This window comes from Myodes glareolus, chromosome 9 (assembly GCF_982192425.1).
Source record: "Myodes glareolus chromosome 9, mMyoGla1.1, whole genome shotgun sequence".
NCBI classification, from domain to species: domain Eukaryota; kingdom Metazoa; phylum Chordata; class Mammalia; order Rodentia; family Cricetidae; genus Myodes; species Myodes glareolus.
The window spans coordinates 96,049,334-96,072,512 of record NC_142034.1 but is presented as its reverse complement, the minus strand read 5'-3'; the positions used below and the strand labels follow the sequence as shown (position 1 = coordinate 96,072,512).

At 48.2% G+C, this 23,179-nt stretch overlaps 1 protein-coding gene and 9 non-coding genes across 10 annotated transcripts; 2 read left to right on the top strand and 8 right to left on the bottom strand.

Annotated features, from left to right (window-relative positions):
- Nucleotides 1-1,151: 1,151 nt before the first annotated feature.
- On the bottom strand, nt 1,152-1,224 carry Trnar-ccu (transfer RNA arginine (anticodon CCU)). The gene has a single exon. It is a non-coding gene; the product is annotated as a tRNA-Arg (tRNA).
- A 2,676-nt stretch (nt 1,225-3,900) lies between these two features.
- Nucleotides 3,901-3,972, bottom strand: Trnap-agg (transfer RNA proline (anticodon AGG)). The gene has a single exon. It is a non-coding gene; the product is annotated as a tRNA-Pro (tRNA).
- A 337-nt stretch (nt 3,973-4,309) lies between these two features.
- Trnak-cuu (transfer RNA lysine (anticodon CUU)) lies at nt 4,310-4,382 on the bottom strand. The gene has a single exon. It is a non-coding gene; the product is annotated as a tRNA-Lys (tRNA).
- Nucleotides 4,383-6,766: 2,384 nt separating this feature from the next.
- On the bottom strand, nt 6,767-6,839 carry Trnak-cuu (transfer RNA lysine (anticodon CUU)). The gene has a single exon. It is a non-coding gene; the product is annotated as a tRNA-Lys (tRNA).
- Nucleotides 6,840-9,265: 2,426 nt separating this feature from the next.
- Trnak-cuu (transfer RNA lysine (anticodon CUU)) lies at nt 9,266-9,338 on the bottom strand. The gene has a single exon. It is a non-coding gene; the product is annotated as a tRNA-Lys (tRNA).
- A 5,296-nt stretch (nt 9,339-14,634) lies between these two features.
- Nucleotides 14,635-14,706, bottom strand: Trnap-agg (transfer RNA proline (anticodon AGG)). Its single transcript has one exon. It is a non-coding gene; the product is annotated as a tRNA-Pro (tRNA).
- Nucleotides 14,707-14,875: 169 nt separating this feature from the next.
- Nucleotides 14,876-18,749, top strand: LOC125401541 (uncharacterized). Its single transcript, XM_087909599.1, has 2 exons — nt 14,876-15,079; nt 18,328-18,749. Exons 1-2 carry the CDS (start codon nt 14,876-14,878, stop codon nt 18,724-18,726), a joined length of 603 nt encoding a protein of 200 aa, XP_087765725.1. The 3' UTR covers nt 18,727-18,749.
- On the bottom strand, nt 15,763-15,834 carry Trnap-ugg (transfer RNA proline (anticodon UGG)). The gene has a single exon. It is a non-coding gene; the product is annotated as a tRNA-Pro (tRNA).
- Trnap-cgg (transfer RNA proline (anticodon CGG)) lies at nt 18,046-18,117 on the top strand. The gene has a single exon. It is a non-coding gene; the product is annotated as a tRNA-Pro (tRNA).
- On the bottom strand, nt 18,227-18,299 carry Trnak-cuu (transfer RNA lysine (anticodon CUU)). Its single transcript has one exon. It is a non-coding gene; the product is annotated as a tRNA-Lys (tRNA).
- Nucleotides 18,750-23,179: the final 4,430 nt, after the last annotated feature.

The window sequence follows — 23,179 nt, the reverse complement described above, 5'->3', positions numbered from 1 at the left end:
TATTTGTCAAGCATGACTTCACTTATTACCTGGGAAAATAGCTGGAACTATTGGTCATACCTTAAAAACCTGCGGACTGCCACCTACTCTCCTTTGAATCCTGCTTGCCCACTCCTCCTTGTGGTTTTAGAATATAACTGGAGTTGTCGTCAGAGCCTTGCAACTGCCCTGACTACTGCCCACCAGCGACGTCTCCTCTCTTCCGCTCTCAGTGGTGTCTGAGCGCCTACTCCAGGAAGGTGCCTTCAACAATAGCTGGCCGGCCATGTGTTCTAAGGATCTTGGGCTTTATGCTATTGGTGTACTCACTAAGTCAAAGACCCATAGGGATAGAATTCTAATACCAAGACCCCCTCCCGTCTTTTCCCACCTTGAAGGAACTATAAAATGTCACAGAAATAGTCATTTCGAAGCAGAGATTCAAACAGCCGATAAGATCATCCTTGACTCTAGTACAGTCCTTGGTCATTCCCCCTCAACCTCGCCAATTCTTCAAGGGCTGCCTGTCAGAGGACAACCCTCACGTCCTTCCTCCCTTTGACCTCCCGCCTCTAGTTCAAGGAAGTAAAAGTCCTCAGCCCTGATAGGAACTAGGCATGAAAAGCTTGTTTGATAAAAATCTCTCCCATGTTTTATCATCCAAGTAGACCAGAAGAGATTTTTAAATTGTCTTTGTGCGGTTGAATCATGTTAATAAAACACAAACTGAAGTTGCATATGATGGGGTCACTCCTGTAAGAGAGCCACTCATTGGGCTGAAGCTGCAGGAGAGTTCAAAGTCAGCCTGGGCAACCAAGCTGAACACACCAAAAAAGAAAGGAACAGAAAGAAACAAATGTATTTAATTCTTCCCCTGCTAATGATCCCTTTCCCTATTTTATCCAACAGCTACACTAAAACTTCTTGTAAACAGATTCCTGTACATCTGAGAGCCTCCAATCTTTAAGCTATCAGGGTAGACAATCTCCCAAACCTGGACTGCGTTCCAAAGCGTTTAATAACAAGGGAACATGGGAACATTTCTTCAGCAAATGGCATCCTTTTAATCTTTTGATTATTCGATTTTCTTTTCATTATGCTGTGCTGTAGAAGATTTAGCTGATGCAGCTTAAAATGTTACCTGTCAAGGTAAGGTACTAGGATACACACTTTACCCCAGGTGGGACTCGAACCCACAATCCCTGGCTTAGGAGGCCAGTGCCTTATCCATTAGGCCACTGGGGCAGGTGGTAAGCTTCACCCTTGAAGTTTATTAAAAGGAATACTTCCGTGCCGGTGGTTAAACTCGTTCAGCTACTGGTGTAGGCATTTATTTATCCAAGATATCTTGCCCGAGTCATTGTAGTCTTCCAGCCCCAGCGCCCTCGCATGCCACGAGCTCTTCTGGCTGGGCACGTTCCGGATCTTGCAATCTCAGTCCATCGCTCCGCCGGGCCCCGCGACTGCACTTCCTCCCCAGGGTTGCCTGACTCCGGACACACCGCATTAAACCTTAGGATGAAGACTTGGGTAGCACTAGGAAAAAATGGGGGTCCCTAGCTGGCTCTGTCGGTGAAGTCCTGGACCCTCGAAAATCCCTTTCATGTGTTCTTCCCTGGCCTCTCATTGAACCGTACCGCAGAGAGAGACGCAGGGGACAGACCCAGACCGAAACAGAGGAACCCACCCACCTGACCCTACAAGGCTCGATCGCAGAAGTCAGAGCCTTCGAGTCCTCACGCGTGCAGCCACGGGACTGGACGCCACCTTCGGAGCTTCGGCACCGTCCAGGGTCCAGAAGATTCAGCCCTGAGCCTCTCGCTGTGAGCCTCTCGCTGGCACCGGGGTATCGGGGTGCCAGACAAAACCTTCCAGAGCGACCCGAAGCGACTTCCTTGGCGGCGTTTTCAGGAAACTCTTCGTTCCCGGTAACTGGCAATTTGCCTAGTGGTGAAAATTCGGCAGAATCCGAAGCTTTTCCGACCAGTCTACACGCCGCCGTCCAGCTCCCGGAACCTTAGAGGGACACCTTCCTCCTCCTCCCATCTGTCAGCGTCCTCTGCTCTGGAATCTGCCTTGCCGTTCCGAACTATAGTGCTGGGAGGCCGAGGCTCATCCGGGACTGCAGAGGCGGGCGCTGCCTGCGGTTCTTAGAATAGGTTTCCAGTCCGAAGCCTGAAGTGAACTTCGCTAGCTTTTAAAAAAAAAAAAAAAAATCCTTTTCATTTTCACGGAAATGCAAGAGAAAAAGAAAGATCCAACTAAGACCCAAAAAACTGAGGTCCTAGCTAGTTCCAGCGCGGGTCTGCGCCTCGGAGACCTGAAAAAGATGCTAGGAGACCAGAGGGCCCGAGGAGGGCACAGACCTCAGACGACTCTTCAGGTTGTGTTGGGACCCAAGAACAGACTTCTGACAGCTAGAGTCGGTAATCTGGTACCAGATTTGTCCCTAAAGGCTACTGACAAACTTCAAACTGACATTTTTAGCAGGCCAGCTGTCTTGTAGATTGTACCACAATACTGAATAATAGTGTTTTGTAGTCCAGGCTGCCTCAGACACACTAAACGGCTGAGGATGACCTTGAACTTCCGACCCTCCTTCCTCCACTTCCCAAACTCTGGGATTACTAGCGTGGTGCGTGCCACACTGAGCTTCTAATTGTTTTCTTATCATCAGAGCCGTAGTAAATTCTTTGGCAAAAGCGCTACACAAACTCTGGGACTAGTCGGCAGGTCCATGGCAGCTTGGAAGAGCCATTTTGTTGAGCTGTGTTTTCGAATGCCTGAACGGCATTTGCACATTCTTCTTGCACGTTTGTAAGACTTGTTCGTAGAAACACGATCGTCTCTGACCCTGATGGAAAAGGTTCCCTCTTTTTCTCTTCTTCAGGTTGCGTGCAGGGGATTCAACCAGAGACTATGGCTTGCTAGACAGGGTGCAGCCTCTTTCTTCTTTAACTCACTCCTTGAAGGTTTTTGAAGAGTGCAGTGATAATAAACCAGGAAATGTAACTTTTTTCTCCACAAACCCTGGAGCGATATGTAAGGTTCTCAACAGCTTGGGCCATCTCCTCTCCCAAACAGCAACCAGAGGGGTGGGGTGGGCGTGGGGGGGGTTCCTATGCATCTCACCTGTCCAGCACAAATTCAAGGGGTCCCAGCCACCTGCTCCAGTTCTCCCAGCATCCCCGGGTCCCAGAGGGATTGATTGACAAATGCCTTGTAAGGAAGTATTAGTTTGAGGCTCCGTGCACTTCCCCAGGGTTCCCAGGGTCATTTACATTTGGCTAAAAATTCCTTTAGGGTCGAGAAAGTTCTCTGCTGTGGTTGGTTGGAACTTGAGGGGGAGAGGGGAGGAGTATTTCACTACTTAGCTCAGACTGTCCTTTAACTCAGTCTCCTGCCCCATCCACCCTAGTACCGGAATCTGGCGTGCACCATCCTACCCACTTTCAAGGCTGTTTGGGTTTTGGGTTTTTTGTTTTATTGGGGTTTTTTTGTTGTTGTTTTTTTTGACACCACACCTGGATTGATTTTTTTTAATCCAGCATTTTTCATTATTTTTATACATCAGGTTAGTTTGAATAATCCCAGCCATTCTCGTTGATGGAAGTTTTGAATTATGAGATGATGCCATGGCTCAGATGATTGCCTAGCTCTGGGCTCCAACCTGAACACCGGATTAATTCACATGCCTATAGTTTCCAGCAAATGAGAAATGGAGGCAGGAAGGTCAGAAACGCAAAGTTCAAGACAAACCTGAGCTACAGGAGACCCTGCCTCAAACAGAAAACAAACAAGCAAGAACCACCTTGAGTACTTTAGAGACTTCTATTTGTTTAGTCAGTCCTTCTATTTAGCCAAGGTTGACTTTTAATTCTGAGATCCTCTAGGACCAGGATCACCTGGCCAAAACGTTATGGGCTCGTCCGGGATTTGAACCCGGGACCTCTCGCACCCTAAGCGAGAATCATACCCCTAGACCAACGAGCCTTGTAACATAAGCCCATCTGTTTCTTTTAAGGGTGGTGACCAATTCCCGTGATTGGTTTGCACATATCTAAAAAGTTTCAGATCCATCTGAAAAGGGTAAATTTAAAAGCAGGAGAAACTGCTCCAGTGCCGGACTCCATCCAGAACGTCAAAAATAGATAACTCTTCGTGACTCTTAACTCACTGTAACCCATGGCCCCTCTCCAGCTGGCTCAAAGTAGAGAAGACCAACAAGATAAGATCGTTCACTACTTCCAAGTCTGAGTTCCTCTCTGTCCTGTGGTTGAGAGAACATTTGGAAAGGATGCAGAACTAAATCCAAACTAAAATACCAAACCGCCCAACGTGGGGCTCGAACCCACGACCCTGAGATTAAGAGTCTCATGCTCTACCGACTGAGCTAGCCGGGCGCCTTAGGTGACTGCCGCTGAATACACAAATTAGTAAGGGTAGCCTGAGGGTACTGGAACTTAAGTCTTTATCAGAGACTGAAACCATTTTGAAATTCCCCCCACAAAGATGCTCAGCTCAGACACTCCGGCTGCTCCCTCCCTCAGGCCACGAACGCCTTTGCCCGTGGAGGTGAGCCCCAGGGCTGGTAAGTGCAACCCAATTCTCCAACACATCGCTCTCCCCAGGATAAAACTATTGCCTAGGAGGGTTACGGGCTGACCCGCCAGCTCCCTTCTTCTCCCCGACCTAGGGGTCTCGCATCTCTGTCTCCAGGTGTCGCCTCCTCCACAAAACAAGCTTTCCCCCAACCAGTCAGTCCCGCACCTAATCGCGTTTGTCTCACACCTCACGAAAGTATCTACACAGTCAGACGTAGGGGACAAAATCCGACATGTCTGGCGGTGGAGGAGCGCATCGGAACCTAAGACCGCACTTGTGTCGAGCTTTGTCGCCTCTACGCCTGCCCCGACGTGGGCTTCTCCGCTTTTCCCATCTCAGTTTCCCCGGAACTAAACCTAAATGGGAGAAGGATCGCTTTCGGTAGGGCGGGAACCCTGGAGTTAGGAGACTTACCTTCTCGGGTATTGCGCTTAGTCTAAGAACCATACAGCCTGGGAGCTGGTACAGGGTAGCCCTAAGGAGACACGAGTCGGTAAACTATATTCCAACTGGGACGCGGAGAGTGGGTGAACAGAGCCTACTTTGAAGTCATAGGTGAGGCTCCAATGTGGCTAGAAACACTGACTCCAGCCATCCCAAGTGTCCCCAGTACCTGGATTGCACGCCCAGGGACCTAATCCAATGACCCTTGTACAAAGAGTTCATCCTGCTTCGACGAGGACAGATTCGACACACAGCCTAGAAGCCAACACGGGGCCTTACGCTAGACAAAGGCTCATCTACTTTTTACGTTTCAACTGTGTGTTTTCAAATGTAGAAACATTTGCTCCTTTTCTTCAATTCAAAAGATGGAAGAACTTTTCTGCTTCAGAGATATTCCGATTATTTCCCTTTTTTAAATATAGTGAGCGCAATTGTGTTATGATTGTCTGTTGTCTTCGGCGTCTGAAATCTTTGTAATTTTCTTTTACGCCTATTACTTTCATTGTGTGGCCATATTATATCGTGTTTCTTTGGTAGTTTTTAAGGCGAACTGTCCTTTCTCTGTGTGTGGATATTTCTGTGAAATATAACAGAAATGTGAAATTTTCTACCCAAAATTGGCTGCTTGCTTCTGCCTTGAACAGAAGGACCTAACAAGCCTGTGTCTCTAACTAAATCCTCGTCACCGTGCCCACACTCTCCCGCGTTGTTACTTAAAATACAAATTCGCATCATTCACGATCCTGACTCATAGTAAAATTTCAAACCCTTCTTCATCCCAAACAAAAGTGAAGAGCCCTTGCCAATAGACAGAAGACTGTAGTTGTCAACCTGTAGATAGCGACCCTTTCTCAGCTGTCGCCTAAGACCATCGGAAATACAGATGTTTACATTACAATTCATAACAGTAGCAAAATTACACCTACGAAGTAGCAACGAAATAATTTTACAGTGGGGGTCACCACAACATGAGGAACTGTATTAAAGGGTCGCAGCTTTAGCAAAGGTTGAGAGCCACTGCTCTGGAATGGAAGGAACCCAGATTTGTAGGTACTAGGTGAAACTCGGGACCCGAGTTTGGCAGCTGTAGAGAGCATGAAGCCTTTTTTAAAATTGTTTTCCTATGACTGAGTAGTGTAGGATGCGCTGGGTTCAATCCCTACTTTTAAAAAGGAGGGCGGGAAGTTTGTTAGAATGTGCCGCGCTGGGTTTCAGAGTTAAGTTTCACTCTCGGAACCACATCTGGTGATGAGAAGGAGAGAATATGATGTTGGGGAGAGGAGGGAGGCTCATCCGGGATCTAGAATTCTCTATTGATGGGACTCACACTTCTAGACAAGCCAGTCACCGACACACTGTGGTCCGTCTCCATCGTGGTCCTAGAGGCCTGGGGCTGGGACCCACCAGATCAGGCTGCAAAGAGACTCGGATTTCCCGGCCCCTGTCAAGTGCCCAAAGTAAGGACCGCAGTCTGAGTACCCCAACTCTATGCAATCCCACTGTCTTCACCTCCGCCCACTGTCCCGAGTGCTGACCCTCTCTAGTCGAGCGCAGCCCGTCCCGCACCGCAGAGCTTGCTGGGGGTCAGCGAAACTGAGTCAAAAGTCGGTAATCCAGTACGAAAAGAGGTAAAGATCGGATAAAGTACAATACAACGTCGTTGAGGGGCTTGGAAAACAGCACTCCTACCCGACTCTCAAGGCTCGGTGTCTCAAGAATTCAAACCAAAAGAACAAGTCGCCCAACGTGGGACTCGAACCCACGACCCTGAGATTAAGAGTCTCATGCTCTACCGACTGAGCTAGCCGGGCGTCTCTTGAGACGGGTTTTTGAGCACTATGATTACCAAGGTTGACTTGAACACACTGTATGCTGCGAAAAGTAAGGACAAATGTCCTGGTACTACACAGAGTTAGTCCTACACACTAACTCACCTCGGGTGCCCAGGTTCCTCCCAGGCCAGGGCTCCAAGGTTGCTGCACAGGGAGGACGGAGAACCGGAGAAGCCCCAAGAGGGTGAAACTATGGAGGGCGCGGTAGAGAGATAAGCACGAGCTAAGCGTCCATCTTATCACCCATGCCAGACGGGACTTCCCTTCCATCTGTGCTCGACCGGCCTCCCTCCAATTCACGCCTTTTAACCCGAAAAAATAGGGTCCCAGAGCCAGGAACAGACCCCACACAAATATCTACGCAGGCAGACCCAAGGGCTAAGCCCCACACAACTGGCCCTGGAGGAATGCAGCGGAACAGTGACCTGGATCCGGCTGGCTCAGGGTGGCCCCGGGAAAACAGGTTCGTGGGTTGGGCTCCAACTTGGGCTCTCTATGAATCATAAGAGTCTACTTTGGCGTGCCAGTTGAAGTTCCAAAAAGTCCAGGAATACAGATGCGACACAGTCCAAGTGTCCTCAATGCCTGAATCATACCCACGTGCCTTACTCCAATGAAGAAACCAGCTACCCGGGTAGAACTACGTCCTTAACTGCGGGCGCGTGCACGCTGACCCCCACACCCAGCATTTCTACTCAGACCCCGCTAGGCAAACGCTCAACGACTGTGCTGCCTTCCACATCTTTAAAATTTAAGCTTTGTTGTATTTTTTTTTTAATCCAAGGTGAATTGCCATTTTCTTGGTACATTTCTTTGTATAGAGAAGTCTGCGAAATATCGTAGAAGCCGTGCGCTTCCGTCAAGGACAGAAGGGAGGTCGACCCCCGGAATCGGTGCAGGACACACTCAGACACCAAATTCTTAGCACAAAGGAGATTTATTATCCCGGAGCGACAAGCAGGAGGGACCGACGCGGGGCAGGCTGCAAAGTCAATCAGTAAGCAGTAGTAGACAAGCAATAAAACAGGCGGGTTTTTGTTTGTTTTTGTTTTTGTTTTTGTCGGAGTGGGTTTTAAGAAGAAAAGAAAAAAATCTGTGCTAGGGTGAGTTGGTAAATCCTGATTGGATATATTAGCAAATAATGAATTTTGATTGATGGACCTTGGTGTTTTGTCTCAGGAATGAGTCAGTGGACAATTGGATCTTGGGGGCTAGATTTAGGAATATAATTCTAACGGTTCCAGCAAAGAAGAGAAAGGGTAAAAGACAAAATCCAACGGCGCCACGCTTGCCAGGGCCTGAGTCACTCTAACCAACATCCTTAGTCATCAGAGAAATGCAAATCAAAACAACTCTGAGATTCCATCTTACACCTGTAAGATTGGCCAAGATCAAAAACAACTTATGCTGGAGAGGTTGTGGGGAAAAGGGAACACTTCCGCATTGCTGGTGGAAATGCAAGCTGGTACAACCCCTTTGGATGTCAGTGTGGTGATTTCTCAGGAAATTAGGAAACAACCTTCCTCAAGACCCAGTAATACCATTTTTGGGTATATATCCAAAGGATGCTCAGTCGTGCCACAAGGACATGTGCTCAACTATGTTCATAGCAGCTTTGTTTGTCATAGCCAGAACCTGGAAACAACCTAAATGTCCCTCAATCAAAGAATGGATAAGGAAAATGTGGTACATTTACACAATGGAGTACTACACAGCAGAAAAAATAACGACAGCTTGAATTTTGCAGGAAAATGTATGGAGCTAGAAAACATTATTTTGAATGAGGTAACCCAGATACAGAAAGACAATTATCACATATACTCACTCATAAGTGATTTTTAAACATAAAGCAAAGAAAACCAGCCTACAAACCATAATCCAGAGAACTTAGACAACAATGCGGACACTAAGAGAGACTTACATAGATCTAATCTACATGGGAAGTAGAAGACAAGATCTCCAGAGTAAATTGGGAGAACGGGGACCTTGGGGGAGGATTGAAGGAGGGAGGGGAGAGGCAGGGAGAGGAGCAGAGAAAAATGTAAAGCTCAATAAAAAATCAATTTAAAAAGAAAAGTCAAAATAAATAATAATTAAAAAGAAAAAAAGAATCAGCTCTCAGAATTCCTGGAGCTGGTAAATTTAAATCCCATTTCCCTTGCTCACAGTCAGGACCAAGACCTTACTTTACCTCTCTGCCTAATGTAGGACTCAGCTCACCTTTGCAGCCCTTTGTTGATTACACCAGACCCTGATATCTGAGAGGGTCAAAAGTCAACCTATCAGTAGAAGATAGGGAACTCCGAGTGAGGGGCCTTCCATCCAACAAGTATGGCACGCAGTTGTGAGAGTTTATTTGCTGCTGGCTCCGCATTTTACGACTCCAAGGCAAAAAGATACCTAGTCGCCCAACGTGGGGCTCGAACCCACGACCCTGAGATTAAGAGTCTCATGCTCTACCGACTGAGCTAGCCGGGCAACACATAGGAATGCTTGTCTCTCAGATGTCAGGTTTTACTAACCGTGAACTGACGGTATTAAAGACTGGCTAAAGAAATAAACCCATTTCAGAGATTTCAGAGATTTGGAAACTTCCAAAGTAGTTAAGAATTTTCACACACAACCGAGCCCCGAGCGCCAAAAAGAACCGCAGGAGAGCGAAGGGAGGACCCTGAAGCCAGGGCTGTTTCCTGCGTCCCTCCCTGAGAACAAAACCATTGTCTGAAAGTTAGAGAGAGGAACGTAGCTGAACGACCGCTCGTTCCCCTTCCCCTATTCCCAGCCGCACCTCACTCCCTCCCCCACCCTACCCCCGTCTGGGGGCGTTGGAGCCCTCTTTCTAGTCCCTGCCCTCCAACCTCTGAAGTAAGCGTCCCCAGAGCCGGAGCCTTGGATCACACTTGACCCTGTTCACACAGCAGAGAAACGTACTGCTAATGCTGCGCGCAGCCTCTGCTGGCGCTGGATGCGAGACCCAACCTGGGTTCGCAGCTGCTTTAGGTCTTTGCGCATCTGGTCAGAAGACTGGCATCCAGCAGCTGCTTAACAAACTGTATGTTTGACTAGACAGACGTCTCTGCTTTCCTTCGTGTCCCCCAAATTGAACCTAATCTAAACGTAGGAGGTGTCTCGTGTCTGGAACCCTCACTTTGTCGTCAAGAGTCTTAAGCCTTTCAGGTCTTAGCCCAGGGGGCACAGAGTCTGGGAGCTGGCATAGGGTGGCCATGGGAGGGGTGTCAATCAACTGACTCCAGCTAGTGCTCAGAATGTGGGGCAGTAGGGTTTAGCTTGGTATCCCAACCAAGGTTCCACAAGGCTAGGAGTACTGATCTGAGTCAACAGAATGGCGCCTCCAGAGTCCTGTCCACACCCACCCTCTGGGCTTCCCTCCTCCTCGGTCCTTTTCAGACAGAGGCCCCGGTGTCTGGTTTTACCCAAGCCCCAGGAAGGAGACCTATCACATAGCACTGCTGCACCCAGAGTGCCAGAAGTTGCGGTGGAGCGCCGTCTCCAGAACACAGCACTGATGGAGGAGCCGGTCTGTCTTGAGTTGTCTCCCTATCTGAGTCCTGTTTCCACTCTCAGGGTTGAGCTGAGTTTCCTCATCCATGTCATTGCAAGCATCCTTAACCGCGGATGAAAAAAGTCAAGCATAGGAAGACTGGCTCAGTTGTCATCACCCCCACGCACAGGGGTTCAAGTCTGACTTTACACAGACTGGACACGTCTCCACCACCTCAGCCTACTTCGTCTACTTCTGAAGCTTCCAACACTGTATGCTTTTCTATGTAGAAGTGCTCGATCTTTTTCCCCCTGTCTCTAAGACTCAAAGATCTTTCGATTTCAAGGATATTTTCATCATTGTCCTTCTTTAGACACAGTAAACTTAGCCGTTACTCATAGGACTTGTTTTCCTGGGATTTTAAAAGGTAAATAAATTGCTGAGTTTCTTTTTAAAAAAAAATATTTTACATTTATTTGTGTATGTGTTCATGGGGTGTGCAAGCGCACATGGTCACACGTATGAACAAGTCAGAGGACAACTTGTGGGAGTCAGTTCTCTCCTTCAACCACGCGGGTTCTGGGATCAAGGTCAGGGCTTCAAGCTCGGCAGTGGGTATCTTTACCTCCTCCTCCTCTCTCTCTCTCTTCTCTCTCTCTCTCTCTCTCTCTCTCTCTTTCTCTCTATCTCTATCTCAATGATTTGAAGGATTTATTTTCAGTGTAAGGGTGTTTCGCTTGTGTATAGTGCCCACAGAAGTGAGATAGGGTATTGGATCCCCTGGAACTTGAGTTAAGATAGCTGTGAGCTCTCATGCGGGGTGTGGGTGCTGGGAATTGAATGCAGGTCCTCTGAAAGAGCAGACAGCGCTCTTAATTGTTGAACCCTCTCTCTATCCCCTTTTTGTTTGTGTGTATGTGTGAGGCCGAGTTTATATTCATCCTATGCAGACGAGATGAGGGGATCTGATCCTGCAGAGCTGGGATTGCTGCAGCTGTGAGCCACCTGTGGGCACTGAGAACTGGAGCTAGGCCCTCTGCAATGGCGCCATTTCTCCAGTGCAAGTGTTAAGTTGGGAGCATAGGCCCCAGCCCCTCGCATCTATTCCAGCCCCCAGGCCTGAGAGTTATTTTGGTCTGGACTCCAAATCCCAGCAGGCCAGGTTCTGACCCCTGGAGGGCGGTCAGGACCACTCACACAGAGTATTTAAATGAACTCCCAAAAGAGAAACTCATCTCTTTTCCTTCCTCCCTGGGATGCAGCCTCCTGGTTCCCCCTCAGGTCACGAGAGAGCGCAGAACTCCCATTAAACCTGGATATTTCTTAATTTGGCTTGTTTTGATTTGGCTTGATTGAGAATTTGCGACGGAAGAGAGTTCATGTTGGGAAATATTCCTAACACAAGCCTCACTTCTATTTTGTTGATATATTTCTTTCTACAGGGAATTCTGCAAAAATATACCATAAAAGTGGGGTTCCCCACCAAAACCTGATTATTTACTTCTGCCAAAGATGAAAAGGCATAACAAGTTGTGTGCTGTTCTAACTAGATCCATCCAGCTTTGTTTTGCTACCCTCCTACCCCAAGTCGGTATTCCATTATACAAATTTACATCATTTATGATTCGTGGTTCATGGCACATTCTCTAAGCCTTCTATCCCAAACAAAAGCAAAGACCAGGCCTGCCACATCCACAGAATAGAGTAGAAGAGACCCAGCCTGACCTCGACTACTGACCTCAGGACCAGAAATTACTGCCGGGAAAGAGGGATCCCAGGGAGCTTTCCCCTGCAGCTGGGGGAGGGGGGGCAAACCTTTAATCCCAGCACTTGGGAGGCAGGGGCCAACCTGGTCTAGGTTGACCAGGGTTACCTAGAGCAAAGGGATATGCAGAGAAGCCCTGTCTCAAAAATCCAAAAACAAAAAGAAAAGCAACAGAAAAAGAAGTGATAGTGTGGGTGAAGAGGTTTGGGGTAGGGAATCAGCAAGAGGGGCCATCTGCTGCCACCCACAAACACGAAGAGCCTGCACCTCCTGCCCGGTCTCCTAGCTTCCTCTCTAGGAATTCAGTTTCCCAAGCCAGGGGCTGTTGGGGGAGTCCAGAGTTAACCTTCTAATGGCCTCATAAAGAAGATTTGGGCCTTAAGTACATGGAACGCACCTCTTGGTGCCTCTAACTAACCCCACAGAAGGAAGCAGTTTGGAAAGTGCAGAGCTACAACTCAAGGGTAGCGAGCCACAGCGGAGAGAACCGCAGCAAGCCTTTCAAAGCATTATCTCCCTCTAGCTGGGGACATAACTCAGCAGTAAAGTCCCCTAGACTCAACCCCTAGTACTGGGGCGAAAATGGCCTTGGTGTCCAGAGCTGAGGTCTCATGGGTAAGCTGGGATCTCTGAATATCATCTAGAGAAGAAAAAAATACATGATATGATTGTTAAATTAATTTTTTTTTTGAGATAGGCCTCACTATGTAGCTCAGGCTGAGCTAGAACTCACTATAGAAACCAGGCTGGCCTTGAATTTGTTGAGGTGTGCCAGCATCTACTTCCCCTGTGCTGTTATTAAAGGCCTATTAATTGATTTAATTTGTAAGTCTTTTAATTATATTTATTTATTGTGAATGGAGGCCAGAGGACAACTCGTGTGAGAGTAGGCTCTCTCCTTCCGTCCTGTGAGCCCTGGGGAGCCACCCAAGTGACCAAGCTTGGCAGCAGGTGCTTTTAGCCATGGAACCATCTCTTGGGCCTCGGGATAGGTTGTTTGTTTGTTTGTTTTTCTTTCTTTCTTTTTTCTGAGTTTCACTGTAGCTTCTGGAGCCTGTCCTGAAACTAGAGTACTGGGATTAAAGTGCCCGGCTGTTTGTTTGGTTTTTTTTTTTTTTTTGTAAAGATTTATTTAGTGTGTATACAGAGTCTTCATGTACGCCACCAGACCAAAGAGGGCACCAGATCTCATTACAGATGGTTGTGAGCCACCATGTGGTTGCTGGGAATTAAACTCAGAATCTCTGGACGAGCATGCAGCGCTCCTAACCTTTGAGCCATCTCTCCAGCCCCCTGTTGCTTGTTTGTTTGCTTGCTTGCTTGCTTGTTTGCTTGTTTGTTTGTTTTTAAATAAGGTCAGTTCATCCAGGTTGGAATCCTAATCTTATCTCCAGTCCAGGAGTCAGCTCCTTCAGTGTGCCCACTAAACAGATCCGCCATAGGATGTCACAGAGAGGAGGTGGCTGGGGAACCGCGCAGCGATTGCTAGGCGGAGAGCCGGAGTTTCTGTGAGGCAGGAGAGCTGTAGAGAGAACAATAAAAACCCAGAGACACATACGGGGGTGCACCTGAAGACCAGAGCAGCAAAGCAGCCAGCACCTAAAGAGCTCTTACCTCCACGACATTTTCAGACTGAGAGAGAGCGAGTTCCTGTCTTGTCCCACCTGGGATTTATCTGCTGGGATTAAAGGCATGCACCACCGCCGCCCCGCCTCTATGGCTAACCAGTGTGGATGCTGGAATTAAAGGTGTGTGCCACTGTCGTGGCGGACTAGTGCAACTGTTCTGCGTTCTGATCTCCAGGCAAGCTTTATTTATTAAATTACAAATGGAATATCACTACAGTGAGTAGCGACTAATCAAGTACCTCAGGACTCCATTGTCCAAGCTAAAACATTACATTGCCCAAGGTGGGTCTAAAACACATAGCCATAAGATTAACAGTCTCAAGTTCGCAGGCCGAGGCAGCCTGGTCTACATAGTTCCAGAGCAGCCAGGATTACCTGATCTCTCAAAAAAAAAAAAAAACAAAAAAACCAACAACAACAACAACAACAACAAAGGGGAGGGGGAGATTCTTATGCTCTACTGACTGAGCTATCAGCCGGGAAACCACTATAAGCCTTTATATATATATATATAGCCTAAGAGCACAAGTATAAATCCGTTTTGCATATGAAGTTTAAATTTCTCATCCAGGCATCTGCCTACCCAAAGAGCTGCGTCTTCAATATGCTCTCACCTAAGCCGAGGCCAGAGATTGGATTTGCAGGCACAGGTTTTAAGGATCTTTCTGACTCAAGGCATTTTCAGCGAGCGCCCCTCCAACAAGCTAGTGTGACCAGCTGCGAAGAGTTTGAAGACTCCTACAAAATTCAGCCTTCAGTATTCAGAGCTGATGTGTCAGAGTAAAGTCTGGATCTCTTTAGCGTCTAAGAAAGAAGTAGGGAATGGACGTTTGAAGTGACTGTTTTGAAAAACAAAATTAGTTTTTGCAAAACAGCCACGGGCTCGTCCGGGATTTGAACCCGGGACCTCTCGCACCCTAAGCGAGAATCATACCCCTAGACCAACGAGCCACGTCGATATCTACTCTAGTTCACCTTTATGGCGGTCGTTGAAACAGGGGTGTGCCTGGCAGAGCTCGGTAGAGACAACAGTTAGGCTTTAGATATTCTTGGAAGGGCAAATTCCGGGACTGTGTCTGCCGAGATATTCCAATTTTCCAATTTCCTCACGACCTACAAAATGGGGAACAGCCCTGGGTTCCACAGTCGGTGTCCCCTTGTCTACGGGAAGCAGGGCTGGGATCAGCTTTTGCCCACGCGGCAGCTGTCTAGACGCCAAGTTCTCTCCCGCCGATTACACGGAACCCCATCGAAGAGTCAGGAGGCAGCTGCGTGGAATGTCCTTGACCACGTCTCCTTGGCCAGGCAGCAGCTCCAGAGCGCAGTAAAAGTCGGCTGAGCGTCGGAGGTACCTCGCCCCTCGCCACTTCTTCCCTTTTGCATCCGACCTGCCCATCGGGGCCAAAATCAAAAGTCCCCAGCCAGGTGTAGTGGCTCATGTCTTTAAGTTTCGAGACCATCCTCGCCCTCATGAGTTTCAGGACAGGCAGGGTTTCATAGGAGAACTCTATCTCAAGAAAAAAGAAAAGAAGGGAGGGAGGGAGGGAGGGAGGAAGGGAGGGAGGGAGGAAGGGAGGGAAGAAGAAAAAGAAAAAAATAAAAAAAAAGAAAAAAAGAAAAAAAAAGAAAAGTAAAAAGAAAGGAAGAGACTTCGATTTGGGAGTGAAAACTCCACGAGGTGCACTCACAATCTCAGGTCCAAGAAAAAAGTGTCCATGTCCCTCCCTCCCGTTCTCCCTCAACTGATGAAAAAAGCTGCCTTTGAGAAACCAGCGACCAAGACCAGAGTGGAGAGAGGAGTGTCTGTCCTTCCTGCTGTCTTTTTTTCATTTGACCTTCCGAGAATCCTGCAAATCTGTTTGAAAGTGTACCCCAACCCACACAGGCTGGTCTCTGATGTCCGTGTTTCTCTTCTATTTTAAGGGACTTCACAGATCGGCTCCCCGAATCTGCCGGTGAAGGGGGTGGGGGGAACCGTGTATAAAAATACAGAGGCAACTCCACAATGGGCTCGTCCGGGATTTGAACCCGGGACCTCTCGCACCCAAAGCGAGAATCATACCCCTAGACCAACGAGCCAACACGCTCTTGCCCTTTCCCCCCTCCCTTCTCCAAATGAGGTGACGCTTCTGTCGTTTATTTTTTTTCCCTTAGTTTCTCGGTTGTCCAGTACGAACCTGCATAGGAACCGTAAGGACTCACCGGTCCACCGCCACTGTGAAATCTCCAGGGTGAGCGCTAATTCAGTGAGATAAACCAAGGAAGTGATAAGCTGGCAAATTTTCCATTCTCTAAATCCTAACTAGCGTGGAAGAGAGATGGGTTTACGGGTCATTAAATTAGAAGACATCCTAAGCAGGATACTGATACGAGAAAACACAAAGCAAAGTGCAGGCATCTTCCATTTTCCAAAACGATAAATAGCAATCAAAACAAAACACAAAACTGATAAACCAAAGACTTATAAATTGACTACATAGATTTAAAGTCCTTAAATATATCTCTCTCTATCTATCTATCTATCTATCTATCTATCTATCTATCTATATGTAGATAGATATTTAGTCAGAAGTGGTGACAAACGCCTAAAATCCCAGTATGTGAGATGGTGAATTTAGGCGAGTTAGGAGTTCACGACTATCTTTGGCTACCCAGTGAGTCTGAGGCCAGCCTGAGCCACACGAGACCCTCGAGGATATATAGGTATTTCCTTGTCATGTGGCAAGAAAAAGAAATGGAATCCTAGAAATTGATATCTATGATCTCAGCTCTATCTCTTTCATCTCTGAGACAGGTTCTTGTCAGAAATGCCTAGGCTAGTCCCAAAGTCATCCTACTACAAACGTATAGTCCTAGACTGCTCCTAAGTGGACTAGGCGAGAAAGGGAAGCTTTGAAGTGGAGGTTAAACAAGAAGTTCTTCCGGCCTGGGAAGAGTTTCAAAACCCAAACCTGCTCACCTCTAACTCCAGGCTGTGAAGTCAGTCTGGGTTGTACTAAGGCCCCGTCTCAGAGCAACACTGTAACTATTTCCAAGGGCTGAGGTAACAAAGTACCATAGCCTTAACTCAGTCTGTTTTCACGGCCAGCGCTCTCCTCCCATGGCTGAGCCGCCACTGCGGGCCTCAGAACTGTAAGCTAAGGTTCTAAGGGTACCAAGCTGACCACACAGGCAGAGGTTTTGTGAAATTCCCCCAAGGCTGTTCCGGCTGGCGGAAAGGCTGGGCAATCCAGAAATCCGGAGCCTGGGCTCCTGGGGTCCTGCTTCCTTGACTGCACTAGGTACCTCTGGAAGGAGCACCCACCCGGCTGCAGCTTAGAACAGAGTTGGGACTCCCACACTATTGAACTGTGGGATTCCTCCACCCGGTTCTGTTTGGTCAGACCTGAATCAACATCTTTCAAATTAAGACCCCGTGGGGAATTGGGTCAAGGCTAGTGCTGTGCTAGGGTGGAGTCAGGCCCAAGGATGACCAAAAGCGAGCAGAGAAACAAGGGTGTGTGTGAGTTCATTGGCCCAATCTATGATTCTGCTTAGAGTACAAGAGGACCAAATGCTGGAGAAAATTAGATCCTCGACGTTTCTTTCCTCTTAGGGGACACGCAATAGCTCTGAGTCCTGGCAGACATCTTCTTAGACTGGAGAAGTAAACCAACTTAGTGGTGTTGGAATTCAGAGCGAGACAAGAATTCACAACGCCACCCAAGAGGGTCAGGTCCCAGGCACCACCCACTGAGCTGGCTAGGCCACCATATGCTAGTTGGAGATTTGTTTTCTTTGATCCGAGGTATCAGATAATACAGCTGCTTCTAAAGGCCCTTTTAGGATTCCCAGCGTCCTGCCAATACAGCCAGCAGACCCTGGGACTGAACCTTCCGGATGCAGACAAAATTATATGGTTGTGAACAATGGAACTGGACTCCAGGGGAATGAGGCGCTAATCCTACGTATTATCCAACTGCCTGAGCTACGGCAGCGTCTCCTAGTATTGGGCGTCCGGCGGGACTGTTTGGCCATGCTTTGGGGAGATTTGGGGGCAAGACTTAATTAATGGACGTTCCTTGCCTCCTCATTGCTCTCTGGCCACGAAACCCAGCCTCCACAGCGGTCTCAGCCACCAGGCAAGGACTTCCCCAAAGTGCAGCTTTTTCCCGAGGTTCGGGCTCCTTCGGAGCTGGCTCTGGGTCAGACTGCCAAACTAATCCCTACCCCACAGTCCAGGCAGCGGGCGCAACTTATTCGGGAATGAATACAGGCCTATAAGGAAGTGTCAGGAACACTAAACTGTGTGGCTCGTTGGTCTAGGGGTATGATTCTCGCTTCGGGTGCGAGAGGTCCCGGGTTCAAATCCCGGACGAGCCCTGGAGGGGGTCCAGCTTCCCAATATTTTTATTGCCACATTTAGAATTCGGTCAAGTTCGTGTTACTGATTTCCAGTTGTGTAACTTGAACCCAATGGAAAAAAACATTGCGCCCAACGTGGGGCTCGAACCCACGACCCTGAGATTAAGAGTCTCATGCTCTACCGACTGAGCTAGCCGGGCTGCTGTACAAAAGCCATCACTGAACTAGCTGGACTGTCTGAGGAACTGCCCGCTGAGACCCGTTTTTCTAGGTGTTTTTGGTTTTGTTTTTTTAGTGAAATCGCGGCAAAAAAAATTCAGAGTGAAGAACAATGTGGGCCTCAACAAGGGCCACAAGGTGACGAAGAACGTGAGCCAGCCGAGGCACAGCCGGCGGCGCGGGCGCCTCACAAAGCACACCAAGTTCGTGCGGGACATGATCCGGGAGGTGTGCGGCTTCGCGCCCTACGAGCGGCGCGCCACGGAGCTGTTCAAGGTGTCCAAGGACAAGCGCGCGCTCAAGTTCATCAAGAAGCGGGTGGGCACGCACGTAAGCGCCAAGAGGAAGCGGGAGGAGCTGAGCAACGTGCTGGCCGCCATGAGGAAGGCGGCGGCCAAGAAGGACTGATTCCCCCCTTCGCCCCCGTTCCCAATAAACGTTGCTGTGCCCCCCCCCCAAAAAAAAAAAAGAACAGTGAGAGCACCGGATCTCCTGGCAAGAATCTCAGACTCGTGGGTTCGAGAAGAGCACCCTGGATGGGCAGAGGCGCTGGGCCGGGCTGCCGCTGGGAGACCAGTGTGTGATCCATCGAGGCCTGAAATCTCGAGTTTTACTCCCGATGCAGGGCGTCTGCGCCAAAAGGTATAAGCTTCGCTCAAACGATCGCACCGTCTTCAGAGACCAGAAACTTGAAAGTTGCTTTGAACCCGTGAAGTCCATGTCAAGGACTGTAGGTCCGTGAAAACATGGGGGCGTGTGTATTCCTGCAAAGGTTCATAAGGATGAGTCTTCTCTCGGCCTCTGCGAGTTCTCTGGATCAAACCCAGCAGGAGGCCATAGTTTTTATTACCCATCTGCTAGGTAGAGTACGTAAGGGTGGGGGCTTTTTAAAATTTATTTATTCTTTGGCAATTTCATGTATTTATGTAATGTTTGTTGGTCATTTTGTCGTCGACTCCCTCCAGACCGGTCCCCCATTATTCCCCAAAAGCCTTCCTCCTATTTTCGTGCCTTCTTTTTTTCTTGCATGTGTTTTAATTTTGGTTTTGGCCTATTACCCACTGAGCTTTAGTAGGCTGCGTGCAAGAGCATGGGTGGAGGGTGAGTTTCTGAAGCATGACCTCCCCACCCCAGCAACAACTACAGCCTACAGCCCCTCGAGGGGGTGTGAGGGTCTCATGAGTGGGGAAGGCAAGAAGAAAGTCAAGGGCTGGTGTTTGGCAGCGTATCCCTCTGTGTTTGAGCGCAGTGTGTGGGGTCGGACAAAGACAAGAGCATCCATCAGTTTCCACCGCTGGGGAAGTAGGTACTGCCGCTTTGCTGTCTCTGCATGGTTGCAACTCAACCTGTACTACTAAAAGTAGGCAAGACAAGACTGCTGAGAAACTACATCAGGGTAGAAGAGACGAGAGAGAATCTCTAGCAAGACTCCAGAGAGCTGATCACAAAGTCAGGAGAAGGGTGTTTGCACCAATCACAGCACACCTCACGTGCAAATGAGGCTTGCGTTTGCACCAATCACAGCATTTTCTTTAGAACTAAACACACTAATTCCTCCTCTAGATTATGAGATGTGCTTGCTCCCTTTCTGTCCCCGGATGAGTTCACGCAGGTTTATGATTGCAAAAAGACTGGTGGAACAGGAAATAGCCCTGGCTGAAGCTGCGCCCTTGGGAACTGAAACAATCGGCTGTGGTCAGCATTGTGTGGGTTCTGTAAGGATTTCAGCCTGTGTTACAGACAACTGGTGCCGCCGTGGGAGTCTGACTGACACAGTACTTTTGCTCAAAGCAGCTAGGGCAACAAGGGAGAGTCTAAGAACTACTAATTAGGAATTCGTATTGTCCCATCACTAATGTCTTTACTTACTTAAAGAACAATGAACATCAGAAGAGGGGCTTACATGAAGAATCTAGTTGGCACGGTGGAGCGCGCCTTTACTCCCAGCATTCTGGTGTCACAGGCAGGCAGATCTCTGTAAATTTCAAGCCAGCCTGGTCTACATACAAAAAGCCCAGGCTCAGTGAGACCCTGACTCAAAAAATGAAAGTGATCAGACAATCGGGTAGCACTAGATTCTTGGGTTCACTAAGCTAGAGTGTCACTCACAAGCAAAGAGAGATAGGTGGGTCCCTCTACTTAGGACTAGACCCAGGATACAGTTCTTTTGAGTGCATTGTCCCCTAACTCCAAGTCTGGCAGTGTGAGTCCCCTCTAACTTTATCTATTCTGTTCATTTGTTGAGGTCCTGCTCTTGTGTAAGTAGATACTTTTGGACTTCCGGTTTGCTAGCTGTGTATGGATGGCTCTTCATGATAACTCAGTTGTGCTGGACAAGGTGTTTCACAGTAGTAACCCCAGCCCTTGGGAATCAAGGACAGTGCGGGCTGCTTAATGAGTTCCAGGCCAGCCTAAGCCACAGTGAGACCTGTCTCAAAAAACGAAAAATAAAAACTCATCCTCAGCCGCCTAGACAGAACACAGGAGGCTGTCACAAAACAGAGCAAAACAGAAAACAACAACAAAACAACATCTGGACTAGGTGACAGAATTTCTCCCCCAAAATATATGTATAGGCCAGATAGATTGGTGGTGGTGTGTGCCATTAACCCCAGCACTCAAGAGGCAGGGGAAGGTGGTTCTCTATAAGTTGAAGGCCAGCGTGTTTCAAAACAAACAACGACAAAAACCTGCAGGTTACCTAGGACCTCACAGTACAGGGGTCTTTAGAGATATAATTAGCAAAGTTGAGTGTGTGCTGTCTGTACTACTACGTGTACTACGGTACTATGCCTGTAGTGTGGAGCCTGCACTACAGGACCATTCCCGAGCTGGGCAAGGGCCTGGAGATTTAAACACACAAAGACACACAGACAAAGACACAGGTCACCCTTGAAACAAGAATGCCCCCTTTATTGTGTACCAGAGCCGGTTATATATGGATCCTTAACTGATAGCCACGCCCCAGCCAAACCCACCAGAAACCACTCCCCTGCCATCAGGAACTCCTGAGGGTCTCTGGCTCAAAGGAGCTGCAAACACGGGAAAACAAGTTGTTTTGCTCAGAGCAGCTACCAGCTTAGCAAACTGTTTACAGGAAATTCGGGGTCTGGGTTCACCGCCCCCAACAGAGTGAGGCCATAGTGAAGTGGCATGAGCCCTGATCCAATAACTGAAGCAGAGGTAAGAGTGGGGAGAGTCACACAGTGGGGAGAGACTGCTAGGCTGACGGAGACAATAAAGACTGCATGGAGCAGGCTTTCTAGGAGCCACCAACCGGCTCCCGAATCATGACACAGAGACTTATTGTTAGGTATGAACACTCAGCCTTATCTTATGCCAGCTCTTACAACTTAAATTAACCTGTTTCTCTTCATCTACACTTTGCCTTGGGGCTTTTACCTCTCTTTCATTCTGTATGTCCTAGTCCATGTCTGGTTGGCTGCTGCCTGGCTAACTGGCCCCAGGCAGATCCCTCTTTTTCTCCCTAGTTCTCTCCCTCTGCCCTCCTCCTATTCTCTCTGCCCACTAACCCCCCATCTATCCCTCTACTGGCTAGCTATTGGTCATTCAGCTTTTTATTGGACCAATCAGGTGCCTTAGGTAGGCAAGGTGAAACAGCAACACATCTTTATATAATAAACAAATGCAACATAAACAAATGTAATGCACCTTTACATAGTTAAAGTAATATTGCACAACAATTGCAGACAGCAATGAGAGTCTGAGAGAGACAAGGAAGGGTCTTCCTTGGAGTCTTGAGAGGAAGCAGAGCTTGCAAGTGTCTTGAGGAAAAACTGCTGGCTTCAGAATGGCAAGAACACCTTTCTGTTTTAAGCCACCCGGTTTCTAGTAATTTGTAACAGCAGCTATAGGAAACTAATCAGTCCACCGTAAGATGTTTTGGAGTTTTGTTTCAAAAGCTGTAATGGTGTATGAGATCTATCTATCAGACAAATGAACTCTCTCTTAACTTTAGAGCACTGTTCAAATTTCCATTAGTGCTGAGCAGTGTGGCTCATGCCTTTAATCCCAGCACTCAGGAGGTAGAAGTAGGTGGATCTCTGTGAGTTCCAGGACAGCCTGGTCTACAGAGTGAGTGCCAGGACAGCCAGGGCTACAGAGAAACCCTGTCTTGAAAAATAAAACAACAAAATTACTGTTAGTGGGTTTTTTGTTGTTGTTGTTGTTTGGTTGGTTTTGGAGTTGGGTTTTCATTTGTTTTGTTTTGTTGGTTTTTTGAGACAAGGGTGTGTGTGTGTGTGTGTGTGTGTGTGTGTGTGTGTGTGTGTGTAGTCCTTGCTGTCCTTGAACTCACTCTGCAGACCAGGCTGTCCTCAAACTCACAAAAATCTTCCTGCCCCCTGAGTGCTGGAATTAAAGGCACGTGCCCCCACACTCGGCTCAAATCATTATTGGTGTAGATGATTGCCCTCCAGTTCTTACTGTAAGCAAAGACACTAAAGATGGGTCCTTGTGACTCCCGAATTAGCAGCTCCCAGACTCTCCATTGCTGCTCTGGCTGCCTAGGGAAATGACTTGTCTTTATGGCCAGCACAGCCATCAGGGACAGTCCGCGGAAACTTAAAAACGAGCTGCTGATCACAACTGCTTTGCCTGGGTGTGAAGGTGTAACCTCAGCCAAACCTGTTCCAAACAGCTTGGACCAGACTTCCTGCTAGCTCACACCGAGGTGAACAAACTCATGACCCTGCAATCATGGCCACCTGGGCCAGAGAAACCACATTCCCCACAGTCTAGCTGAGAGATGGTTGTGACTGGCCCAAAACACAAGCCATGATGGCTGTGGTTGGTGCTAAAGAAGGAAGGTTGTGGTTGTTGGAAACAAAAACCTCTGCTT

Excerpts from the sequence above, each read along its gene's own strand:
- LOC125401541 (XM_087909599.1), top strand. The coding sequence starts at position 14,876 with ATGGGGAACAGCCCTGGGTTCCACAGTCGGTGTCCCCTTGTCTACGGG. Across the intron at positions 15,080-18,327 it reads GGCAGCAGCTCCAGAGCGCA|CTGGACTGTCTGAGGAACTG; the intron begins GTAAAAGTCGGC and ends TCACTGAACTAG.